The 12,643-nt window shown below is 40.4% G+C and overlaps 1 protein-coding gene across 2 annotated transcripts in view; it reads left to right on the forward strand.

The window, feature by feature from the left end:
* Positions 1 to 6,019, forward strand: part of abcb7 (ATP-binding cassette, sub-family B (MDR/TAP), member 7) — a 41,116-nt gene extending 35,097 nt beyond the window's left edge. For both annotated transcript variants that reach the window (XM_028458717.1, XM_028458718.1), the window contains 3 exons: positions 834 to 937; positions 1,983 to 2,090; positions 4,714 to 6,019. In XM_028458717.1, the coding sequence (XP_028314518.1) occupies positions 834 to 937; positions 1,983 to 2,090; positions 4,714 to 4,932 (431 nt within the window). In that variant the 3' untranslated portion in view covers positions 4,933 to 6,019. The remainder of the gene's footprint in view (positions 1 to 833; positions 938 to 1,982; positions 2,091 to 4,713) is intronic.
* Positions 6,020 to 12,643: the final 6,624 nt, after the last annotated feature.

Here is a 12,643-nt window from a genome sequence, read left to right on the forward strand (position 1 = left end):
AAACTGCTGAAATTTTTCTTCTTGTTTTTTTTTATTGGAGCTTGAGTTAACAGTGTTGTGTGATCAGAAAAGGCCCATACAGGCCGCTTTGGAAGTTTGTATACTTTCCCATTAATTACCTAGCCTGCACGAACAAGGCATTAAACAAAAAGTATTCAAATGTGTGATTAATCCTTAGCTGCACCATCATCACTTCATCATTTTCCCTTTATTCAGTGTGTGAACTTGATTAATGACATGTTGCCTAACAGCTTCAGTTGCCCTCATTTGATCCACAGCAGATTGTGTAGTATTAGGCTCCTCGCATCACTCTGCAACTCATTTAGCCCACGTAAACCCACAGTGTGAGCAGCTTCACTCAGCATTCGAGACGCAATTACTGGCAGCACAGATTTCTGTGTGTGGTGTGACTGAGTGAGTGAGAGAACAGACAAAATAAAGACATGACTAACTTCTCATTAATATCACCGCTGATGTACGTGACAGCTGCTGGTGAGTTTGCGTGGAAGGAAGGGGTGTATCAGGACAGTTTAAGGCTCCTAACGTCCCCTGGCTGCCCTGCTGCCGCTGATGTTTACTCTGAATGTTTGCCGCTTATTTTCAAGAGGACTCCGAGGGTTCTGCTGTGATTAAGGGCAAGTCGGACACAGTAGGAGAAATCTTTGAGGCCTGCTGGTTGTTTCCATATAATGAAATGAAAGTTTGTTGCTAGACAGAAGCAGGGAGCACGTGTACTGTGTGAGGGTCAGGCCTCCTGTATGAGAAGCCTGCTGTAACATCACATGTTTCACTTGGTTTTTTTTTTTATCTGATGCTGGTTATTTTTGCTTTAGGAGGAGAGAAGCAACGTGTCGCCATCGCCCGTGCTATACTGAAGCAGCCTCCCATTCTCCTGTATGACGAAGCAACGTCCTCCCTCGACTCCATCACCGAAGAGGTTGACTCGCAAAAAGCATGACTACACACACGCACGCCGACACACACACAGACATTCCTACAAATGCCAGTTGGCACGTCGTCTTCATGCCTGCGTGCAGATTTAGCCGAACAACACCTACTCGGTCACCTGCTGTAGGTACACAGTTATTAGGCTCCGCTCTGCGTCACACACACACACACACACACACACACACACACACACACACACACACACACACACACACACACACACACACACACACACACACCACCTCTTTGCTCTGCCATGCCACATGCTGCTCTTTCCTCCTTTTAAAATATGACTCTGCCTAAACTGCGCCGTCTTGGTAAATGTTACTCTTAATGAGACTTTTCAACACGCCCTTTCTGACCTGGGGGGTGATGGGTGGTGGTAATTTAGATTTTTGGTTGCTTTGCTTTGAATGGGATCATCTGCTTAGATTATGAATATATTTAAACTTGGTTGAGGAAAAACATATGAAGGTAAATGTTGCTGAGCAACTACGTGTTGACTTTACCGCTCACCAAGCTCAGTGTTTGAATTACATTTTAGGCATACATTTCATATATATCCTGTCATTCATTTTTTTCCTTTTTCCCCCCAACATCTCACACATATAACAAACTCAGAACTGTTTTCCGATCGATGATGGCAGAGTTATCCAAACTAGTGCTTAGACTCTTGGTCTTTAGTCTTAATCTCTAGTCTGCTTGGTTTTAAACCTCTTCCTGCTCCATAATGATAACCCTCTCTTTACATTTAGGTGTATAGATAGATAGATAGGAAATTAAAAGTATTTAGCAGCTACACAGATGTCAAAAGGCAGGTTAGTAATAACAATAAAATAAACAATAAAAACAGGTTAGTAAGACATACAATAATAAAATAATAAAATAGTGCAATGCATTATAGTTGTGCAGTATCAGTGTGTTAATAGTGTGAAAAAAAATTTAAATGCAGGACCAAGTTTGGACATTGTTGAAGAATAATACTCCTGTGAAGCTTAACAGAGGAGTGATGGTGTTTGTCTGTGTGCTTTCAGAACATTCTGACTTCAATGAAGGAGATGGTGAAGGACAGGACATCTATGTTTATTGCCCACAGGCTTTCTACCATCATAGATGCAGATGAGATCATAGCGCTAAATGAGGTAAGAACTCATCCACTTCATTTTTCTTTTAATGTGTGACAAATAAACATAAAAAATACAGGAGCCCAATAGTGTTTAACTCCTGTGTTAATTGTGTGTCCAATTAGACAAATTTTTAGCGATAGGAAAGAGGGTGACTTGTGCTCTGTTTTTTTTTTTCTTTTGTCTTCCACAAACAAGGATTAAGTCAGGTACCTATCCTTACAGTATTCATTTGTTTCCAGTTACCTCGCATTCTTTGGTGTGTGTATGTGATAAAACCAATGCTCTGTTTAGCCTTTTCTCATTAACTGCAACAACAACAGGACACCGTGGGTAGAAGTGAATGTATTATTTTCTCCATAAGGGCTCATTAAAGCAGTCAGACTCGACTGGCTGTTTTGGTCAGATGGCGTGTCTTGTTTGTCTCAATGACTAATAATGTATGGGCCAGCTTCCCAGGCACTGATGAAGCCTTATCCTGTGCGAAACATGCCTTTCTATGGAAGTCCTCGTCACCAAGAGCGTTTCATGCTGTTTTTTGGTGTTTCTATGGGCTTTGTTCACCTTTGGGCTGCAAATGCTTGATTTTATGTTCTATGTGTTTTTTGTGTTTTTACTTTTCAACAGATGGCATTTCAGGACATTTCTTTAAGCAATTCATAGTGAACTTTAATTACCAACATACAACAAGCCTTGTGTTAGGTGGAATGCACTCGTTGGAAGGGGCGCAGCATCACTTTTAAAATGTGAAAGGCAGTATTTCTACAAAAATATCTTCTTTAAAGGGGACATATTATAATATTATATTTTTAATCACATATGAAGTAACTTGAGTGTCCACTGGCACACACAATGTGAAACAAACCCATCCAGTCATTTGTTTGAGGTCTGCGTAAGTCTTATAACACAGAGAAAATTGATCCGTTTCAAATTTTCTAAGTTTGTGATGTCACAAGCTAAATCGAGAAAGAAAATACCCTCCCCTCTGCTGGTAACTCCACCCATGGACTCCACCCCCAACCTGACAAAAACTTCTGCGAAAGTCCGCCAGTGTTTTTCACACCGAGCGCGACTGTAGCGACTGCAGTCACTTCAATCGCTTGTGATGAGTTGCTAGAACATAGTGGTGTTTTTGGTCACTCCATCGCTACAGTAAAAGTGCGCACGTGCATGTGTGTGTGTGTGTGTGTGTGTGTGTGGAGCCGGTGGCAGGGGAGAGAGAGGGTTAATTACTTCTTTTCCGGCCGTATGTTTACATTGCTAATTATTAACAGCGCTGCTTTTACGGTTTAAATGATCAACTTATGGAGTTACTAAAAGATGAGTTTACTCAGAATGTAGGCTTATTCAAGAAGTTAACCGCTTTAATTTTGCCCCGGTGAGCAAGCCTTCCGCTGCAGCCATGTCACTGTAGCAGAAGGGAAGGGCTGCTGCCTTGACTCTACAGACGGTGAAGGACGGGGGAGTTGTCATGGAAGAGAGGGGCGGGGGAAGGGGGTGGTCTTTGCAAATCCAGGGCCACACTCCCAAAACAGAACGCTCCCAAAGACCTCAATAATACAGGGTCTTAAACCTCCCCTCTTTGCTTAATTCATATTATGTTTTGACCAAACACCAGCGCAGATGTCATTTAGACCACAGGGATCTGTTTTAAAGGGTGAAAAATTGGTATAATATGTCCCCTTTAAGGAAACTGTTCCTCCACATTCTTTGTTTGGCGGTGTATCTTCGCATTTTAATCGAGTGTTCAGAAGCTAACTGAGAACCATTTAGAATCAGGTCTCAATCTGCTCACTTAACAGATGTCTGGGTTCAGATGGCAGCACATTCATACTTTCACAAATGAAATGCAGTAACGTAGCTGCAGTTTGTTTGTTTTTTAACCTAATCTGCCAAAGTTTGTTTATCCAGTTTTCAGTTGGCGTTGCACACTAGTACTACTGGTACAAAAAAAAAAAAAAAAATAGGCTACAGTATGTATTGGGCAGGGCTCAGCCTCTGCAAATCACAAAGGAAACAGAGCGAAGCCAGTTATTTTCTGGTTTATGAGTTAAAACAAAATGCAACCCAGGTGAAGTGACATTTTCCACCAGTGCTTGAGCCAGAGAAGATAAAACAAGAAGAGGCTGCTTTGAACTGTGGCGACTGCAGCGTGTGGCGTCCCATGCTTCCAGTCAGATGGCAAGGATCAGAGGGTCGTGGTGCGAAGGCATGTTTGCGTGTGATGTCGCCATAGCGTTTGCTGGTGTCACCAGCAGAGGACTGCCTGGGGGGGCTCATTAAAATAATGAGTGAAAGTCACATGCTCATCTCGGGTGCACTGAAGATGATGCCAACACCTCTGCATGTTGAAGGGAGGGGGGAGGGGGGCCTTTATTCATATTTGACTGTGTGGGAGGGGTGTGTGTTTGCGTCGTGTGGATGTTCATGTGTGTCTGCGAGTCTCTGTTTTTGTGAGAGCAAAATGCAACAGTTGTTGGAGAGGCGGCGAGGATTCTGGGGGGGCCTAGTCTCCGCTGAGACCATGGTCAGTGCTGTGTGTGAGGAGATGCTAACTATAGGACTCAGATTTATATCCTCTCATTTTCACAGCGTGTGAGTCCATGTTATAAACCCATGAATCGCCGTCATTTTCTCTCAGGGTAAAGTGGCAGAGCGAGGAAACCACCAAACCCTCCTCAGCACTCCAGGCAGCCTGTACGCAGACCTGTGGAACGCCCAGAACAACAAAATCCTGAACGGCACAAAGAAGCCGCCCGGGCCGGCGGCTGAGCGGCTGACCCAGAAGGAGGAGGAGAGGAAAAAACTGCAGGAGGAGATCCTCAACAGTGTGAAGGGTTGTGGGAACTGCTCCTGTTAGGAGAGGCTCTTCCACCTCTGTGCTGGTGAATCTCTCACATATGGCCTGTCCTGTGCTGGTGTGGTCTGTGCGGAGCTGTGAACGGGCTTACTCACCCACTCCAGCCAAAAAAAAACCCTCCCCGTGTGACTGTCTCTACTCCTCTTTATGCACATAACGTCACCTCTGCCAAAATAAAGGAGGAGGAGCAGAAGCATAACAGGGAGTGAGTGTGTTCATCACTGGCTGCTTTCCAGAGACGGAGCTTCTACGCCACTCGTCTCAGCCGAAGCAACGCATAAGAGACCTTGTACATCACATGCGCGTGTGTAAGACATCTGTTAGTCAACATAGCTGCCCCTCCTCCTCATTTTTGACATCAGGTTTATTGACATCTTCTATTTCGATGGTGAGAGATACAAGTACATGTAATGACTCATATGCTAGAGATTTGTAATGATTGAATTTTTACATTGCATTTACAAAACAAATTGATAATACAAAAATATGCGTACGTGTTGCACAGTATGAACAGAACATCTCAATTAAAACCTAAGTGTGGAAGTTAGGTTTGATTGATTTAGTGCTAATTATTTCCCACGTAATTCCAAACCCTTGTTTAAAAATGTAACGAAGGGTTGGACAGTTTGATTGGAAAAAACCATTAACAATATAATTAGATTAGTACTCCTGCACACACTGAACCGCTTTGTGGGTGAATGGTTTGGAGGCGGGGGTCACAGATATAAATGTGGAGCTGACAGGAAGAGACTCCAATGTATAATGAATGAGTGACCCCACAGGAGGCAACAACTGGGATGCCTATCGTTTCACTTTGATCGGCTGGCTTCTTCTGGAAAAGTGAGTTAATAGAGCTTTAGAAGTGCTGCAGCAGCACTTTTAAAGCACTTCATCTCTCCTGATGTTTTTGTCCTCATTGTCTGAGGTCTGTTTTGATTGTATAATGCACACTTTTTAAGGAATATTGCTCTGCTGTTGTGCCGATGATGAAATTGAATTGGATGACCTGTACAATACACATGATGTATTGACCTGTTTTATAGCCGAGTGCTTTATAGACACCATGATAAATGTTTGTCTAATAATGTATGCTGCCTGATGATGTTTTGATTTGCTTTTGAATCACTTTTTAGTGCACATTAAAGGTTAACCTTTCCCACAGTGTTGCAGCTAAATATTTTATCTAATTCAAATTTGACACTGAAAGGAAATACACGGAAACATTAATTCCATAAACAAAATAAGATACACAATAATGTATGTACTGATTTTGGTAAAAACCTATTCAATATTTCCAACCTCAATTACAAAACAATAGAAACATATTTTTGTGGTTTTACTGCAATATTTTCTAAACTTTAACTTTAACTTGAATTCATTATAATAAATAACAGAGTGCTACTAAAAGAGGAACATTATGTATTTACTTGATATGTGCCAAATGTAATAAATAGCTTGCAGGTCATGTTAAAATCCAAAGACAATTTTATAATAAACACTTAACACTAATATCACTAATAAAGGAATTGAGTTTCCTAAAATCAGAATTAGGCACACTTTTTAATATGATGTGTAACATTTCTGCCTAACAATAGATAGATCATTGGTCTAAAGCTGATATCTGGAGTTTCTGAGAAATCTATTTTTAAGTATGATTATTTTGAAATGCGAAAAAATACCTAACTAGTCTTTTACTATGGTCTACTGCTAGTGGTCATTCATATACATTGAAGTATACAGTATAAGTCCCTCCATCGTCCTATAGACCCCTATACAAATGGAAACAATCGCCGAGTGCGCCCAGCCAACAGGCTTCGACTTCCTGTTTTTGAGACTGTCAATCAAAGTGAACGTGGAACTGTGCACGGAAACAAAAACAATCAGATCTCTAACAGCTGCATACCTGCAAAACTAACCAATCTCTGCTATTCGGTTTGAATGGAAAGAATCAAAGATGCTTCAATGTCTGTGAGTTCTGGCCACGCCCCCCTCTGTCCCTCCTTTCTCCTGCATGCACATTGAGCATGTGACACCACAAGTGAGTCATCTGAGTGAACTGCCTAAAACGTGATGCAGAGGTTAACGTCTTTCTGTTGGACAGGTCAGTATTTGTTTTGCTTTGGGTGAATTTGTTATTTTTATTACATAATATTATTTGTTCAATCTTGTGGGGGGCGTGGCTTTGAATAGTAACATGCTGAAGGGGGTGGAGCTTAGAGGAGGTCTTGCTGGCTGAGATCATGCTAGCTTTTCAACATCACAGACTTTAGAATTAAGATATACTGTAAGGAATATATAAATACTCAATATACCCTTTTGCTTAGTAAACACCAGGCTACACATTAGCTCAATTGCTATTAGAGGGTTTTCACTGCGCGTCGTCAACCTGGAAGTCGCCATTTTGGAGATTAGCAGCGGGTTTACAAACGACTCACAAACAAGCAAATCCCTAATTGTGAGAGGAAATGGTGAACTATTGTGGTGTCTTTGGCTGTACTTATCGGTCAGACTGTGAAAAAGGTGGAGTTTTATAGATTGCAGATCAGGGAGAACAATGTCTGCATTTTATAGTCAGTAGTTCTACGTCAGGAGAGTAGTGACATGAGACTAGCTCACCATTGCTGCACCAGTTGTTATTAGTGTATATGCAAACATCTCCCGTCTTGCACTTAAATCCAGCTTCAGGTAGTCCAGTTTGTTCTCTAGGGAACGTTAGAACACAGGATGGAAGGAAGTGACGTTCTCTGAGGATTAGCTTTTAGCTTGGTTGCTAGCCCCGCTCCTGCTCTCGATTAAACAGCTGGGTTGAGGCTCTGCTGCTTCCTAGGCTGCTGGATGTAGCCGGCGTAGCAATCTGAGGTTCAGAGTAGTTGCATCTAACGGACTATAACTGATTTGCCTAAATCTAAGATTGCCTGGCGGTCATATACTAGTTTACAGTAACTTCTCTACAGGTTCACTGTGAAATTATCAGAACTGACTGAGTTATCTGCCGATATACAGTGTAGCCGTCGCTAACGCGAACCTCTGCAGCCAACCTCCAAACTTCTATAAGATTTAAGGTCTTCCGCTGTGTATGGGCTTGGTGAAATCCAGGTTGTCATTGATCCAAGACGAGGAAGCTGACTCGTATGAATCTGCACCACCAATAAACCGTATCTTTTCCAAATATCGTGCCCTTTCCTGCGGACCAAGTCTTTCCCCGTATGCCTTTGCATCTATAATGAATTTTGAGGAGCTTTTCTGAGCTTGATCCATCGCAGAGTACACCTCTATGAGCCCCCAACATGTAGTTTCAACAACCGCTTTTCTCCAGCATGGCCGCGCATCCGGGTTACCGCCCAGAAAGTGACGTCGGTGAAAACCCTCTATTAATTTCAGCACTCAGTCTTTGAGCACCTACGCCCTTATATCTACTGTAGTTGACACTTGTATCCCTTAGATCCTGCTGTAACAGTGTCATCTTTAATTTACGTGGAGCAAAACGAGATATAAAACTTGAATTTAAAGTATTCATTCTGTTTTTGCTTGTGTGTGCTATAGCAGCTGTTTTGGTATGAAGAATAGATATAAACATAATTATTGAGGGCACTGGGGTCAGCGTTCATCACTCCTGCACCTCACTAAGAAGTGTTTGGGATCAATGCACATTTGTTTAATCAGCTCAGGCAATTATTACCAAAGTAATACTAGTAAAGTATGGTTTTAAAGTGATAGTTCATGACACGTTTCTTAAATTTAGATTTAGCAACTGTGAGCCACACCTTGTTGTATTGTGTAAAACCTTCAAAGACATTGACACCGTATACCAGGGTTGGGGTCAATAACATTTTTCAATTACAATTATGTTTTCAATTATCCATGTTCAATTACAACTCAATAATGATTACAGTAACCAGATGTTTTCCAATTACAGTTAAATTACAAATATAATTTCCTAAATTTTCTAAATGACAAATACAAAAGTTTAAATTCAATTAATCACAATTGCTGAACCATAAATAAATAACCCCATAAAAGGTGACCTTTCTCTTGTGTTAGCTTCTGTTAGCATCCCTTATGATAATGGCTGTAAAATACACTAAAGAATATTATCTATCATCTGATTTGTTTTTCATCTCTTGGTTACCTTGTTAGGCTTTCTAATCCATTAAAATATTGATTTTAATATTTTTGGTGTGGACCTATGAGTATAGCCCTAGATTTCAATGATTTATTTTTTATTGTTAAATGATCTTAAAGAGAACGCAAAGATCGTGTGAAAGGTTGATCTGAAACATATTTTACTGGTTGATTAACTACATATGTGTAAGGCATAGAACTGTGACACGGTTCCCCAGTTTTGTGTTTAATTAAATTGTAATTGAGAGTTTTTATATAATCGCCTTGCCAATTACAAATTCAAAGTCAATTTTCCGAACTTAATTACAGCTCAATTATGAGTACAACAGCAACAAATGATTTCGATTACAATTACATCATACCTGTAATTAATTATCAATTATGCAATTACGATTATAACTGACCCTGCCGTATACTTTCACCAACTGCTATGGAGGCTTATTTATCTATTTCCTGAATAAATAAACTCATCAGAGAGTTTAAAAATAACAATATCCTACATAATTTAATAATGAATCTGTAAGCTGACAAAGTGTTTTCCATTCTCTGTGTAACAGTTTATTCATTGCTCTTCTGAATACGTGTTTGTGTCTAAAATGTGTCGCATCACGTTGGAGCTCAACAGTGACGCTGTGTGCTTGCGTGGGTTATTGTGTTTCGGACACACTGACAGCGGATCCCCCTGAAGAAGCCCTGCAGCTCTCTGGATCCTCCTCTGGGACTACAGACATTAGATGGCACTTTCAGTGAGGCCTCTTGGCAGGATTATAATTGAAACCGACAATAACAAAAACATTCACACAAAGTGATGGGCTGTGGCTCGCTGCATTGCATTGTGGAGCCTTCACCACCTCCTGAGGAAGTCACACATCACAGATGAAAGTAGACTTTGATAAAGGCCCGCTTTAAAGGGAACCAACAGGATGATTACTGGTTGGATGGCATTCCTTTCAGGCTTCACACGTCCATGCAGTGGGTTGACGTTAATGGCGTTTTTTTATTCTTCTTCAGGAAGAGATTATGAGACTATTCATTAGTGACTCCTAGCAGCGGTCAGCCTCAGGCCATAACAGGTTCTTCACTAATTATTCTGTGGACATTGCACACTATGATCTGCATGGGTTTGCTGAAAGAGTTTGAATTTTACACAAAGCATATTTTCATGCTTTTTCTCTTCTTTGCTGAAGCTTTGTATGTGTCTGACGCAGTCAAGGACATAACACTCTCGTGTATTGAAGTTACCAAGCTTACCGAGATTGACTTGCAGAAGGACGGTGTTTGCTTCCTCACTATTCACAATATGAGCCACGAAACCTTTGGTTCATTGACTCCTAATTGTTGTGTAGAGCATGTGATTTGAATGTTTTTAGAAAGCTACAGCTTCTGAATGAATGAGGGTTTTTTTTTAAGAATATGCAGTTGATTTCCAGTCAGGAGCAGTGTTCATTCTGAAAGGAAGTTCTGATTAAGTTTTGGTCATAGTTTTTTTTACTAAAATGCAACTTAGTTTTAGTAAAAATGAAGTCATCATTCAGTCATATCCTAGTTTTAGTCAACTAAATGTCTTTAGTTGACTACATCTGTAACAGATTATCGGACTAAAATATAAAGCATAAGATTTTATGCATTTTAAAAAAAATATTTAATTACCGTTTGTCAACCTGATATTTGATGGTATTAATGTCAGATTTGACGTGATCAATGGGTATTAATGACATATAATAATGGCTTGGATTCAAATAACGCTTTGCTCGAGGGGACTCAAGCGTGTACAGTTACCTTTATTCATTCACATCAGTCACACCAGTGGTGGTAAGCTACATTGTGCATTGTCACATAAGCGTGGCTGCCATTTTGCGTCTGACCACCATGAATTCATACCCATTCATTTGAGGCAAAGTGGGTAAAGTGCCTTGCCAAAGGACACAGCGGCAATGGCCATGTTTATATGAGAGCTTTAATTCTGAATAACAGTTAAATCCTCTTTAAATCAATCTTGTAAACACTTAATTCGGACTTAAAATGGCCATTTTGAATTTAGCGTAAATCTGAATTAAGTGGCTGATTTATTCTTATTTTAAATCCGATTGGAATAATTCCTCCATCTTGTAAACGTTTAATTATGCTTGAAGTTTATTCCGGTCGTTCTGTGCATGCTCGTCTTAAAAGTTCAAATAGTTTTTAGTGTGCTTTTTCCTGGTAGAAATACATCACGTCACGTAGAGATGAATACTAATCAGAACCCTCCCCAACCTCCAAGACCTAAAGCAGAATTGAAGGCAAATAAAGTGTTTCCATGTAAACCTCAATTTGGAATTACTATTTCTATGTAAACACAATGCAGAATACTTTAGTTCCAGATTATTTAATTCGGAATAATTAATTCTGGATTCGAACCTCCAACCCTTTGGTTTTTGGATGACCCACTTTGAGCCATGGTATTAGCCATCTTACTTCCTGATGGATCACTTACTGGCTTGTCCCACCTTCAACTTAACAGTTTCAATTGGATACCTTCCAAAAAAAGAAACTTAGTTCTGATTGCATTCCATTCCATGTGAACGTTATAGTTTTGCTTTATATATATTTGATTATTTAAAAAATGTTGGCAACCAAACCTATGCTGAAAATCCTTAGTCAACAAGATTAGCTCTTGTCGGGAGGACATCTTCATCTTCCTGTAGCATTTACCCTTTCTATCATGTGTCTGCACAACACGGTTTCCTGGACGATGATTAAGAGATAGACTTAATGTTTAGATTCTCTAAAAGCTGCACAGACTGCGCAGGTGATAAACCCACCGCACACTTCATATCCCCTCTGACCCTGCTCAGCCTGTTGCTATGGTCCTGCTGCTAATTTTCACCCCTGTAGCAGGCACAACAGGAGGATTCTCAGGTCAGTCCCTCTGCTCAGTCAGCTTACTCTCATCCAACTCTACAATGGAAGTAGCATGTGGCCAATGGCGTCTTTGCCTCCTTGTTAAATAAGCATCAATGCCTCAGAGAAAGATGTAGTTATTTCCACCATTTTGTGTGGGAGTGTAAATTTATGTGCGTAATTCCTGTGTAGTATAGCAATGCTCCTGGTCAAAATGAGAATGAATATTCACACTTGCATGCACTTTCTCACACACAACTGCTCCCTTTAAAGACAGTTAACACAGATAATGTGGTATCACCATCTCCACCATACAATATGCTACAGGTGATGCCACCTCTGAGCAAAGCACAGACTGCATAATTTCAATATTTATGCTCACTGCTGACATTAAATCGGAGTCGTTTGAAGGAATCTAAATGTGTTTTTAACGCTCACAGGCCAAATTATTTTTCTGTGAAGTAGAAAGAAAATAACTGATGATTTTCATCTGATTATGCAAAGTCAAATGGTTTCACTTCTTGAAGGTTAACCATGCTTGGATTTGTTTAAAGGTTAGACTTCATTCACTCCCATGAAACTGAATTCAGCTTCTTCCCCCTTGCATTTCATCTTTCAAAAATTCCCATTGTCTTTGTCTAAGGTGCTACAGGCAAGCATTTAACAGAAACCTGTAGGACTTCATAATGGGAAATGCTGCAAGGGGAAA

This window comes from Gouania willdenowi, chromosome 10, assembly GCF_900634775.1.
Source record: "Gouania willdenowi chromosome 10, fGouWil2.1, whole genome shotgun sequence".
Classification (NCBI taxonomy): Eukaryota; Metazoa; Chordata; class Actinopteri; order Blenniiformes; family Gobiesocidae; genus Gouania; species Gouania willdenowi.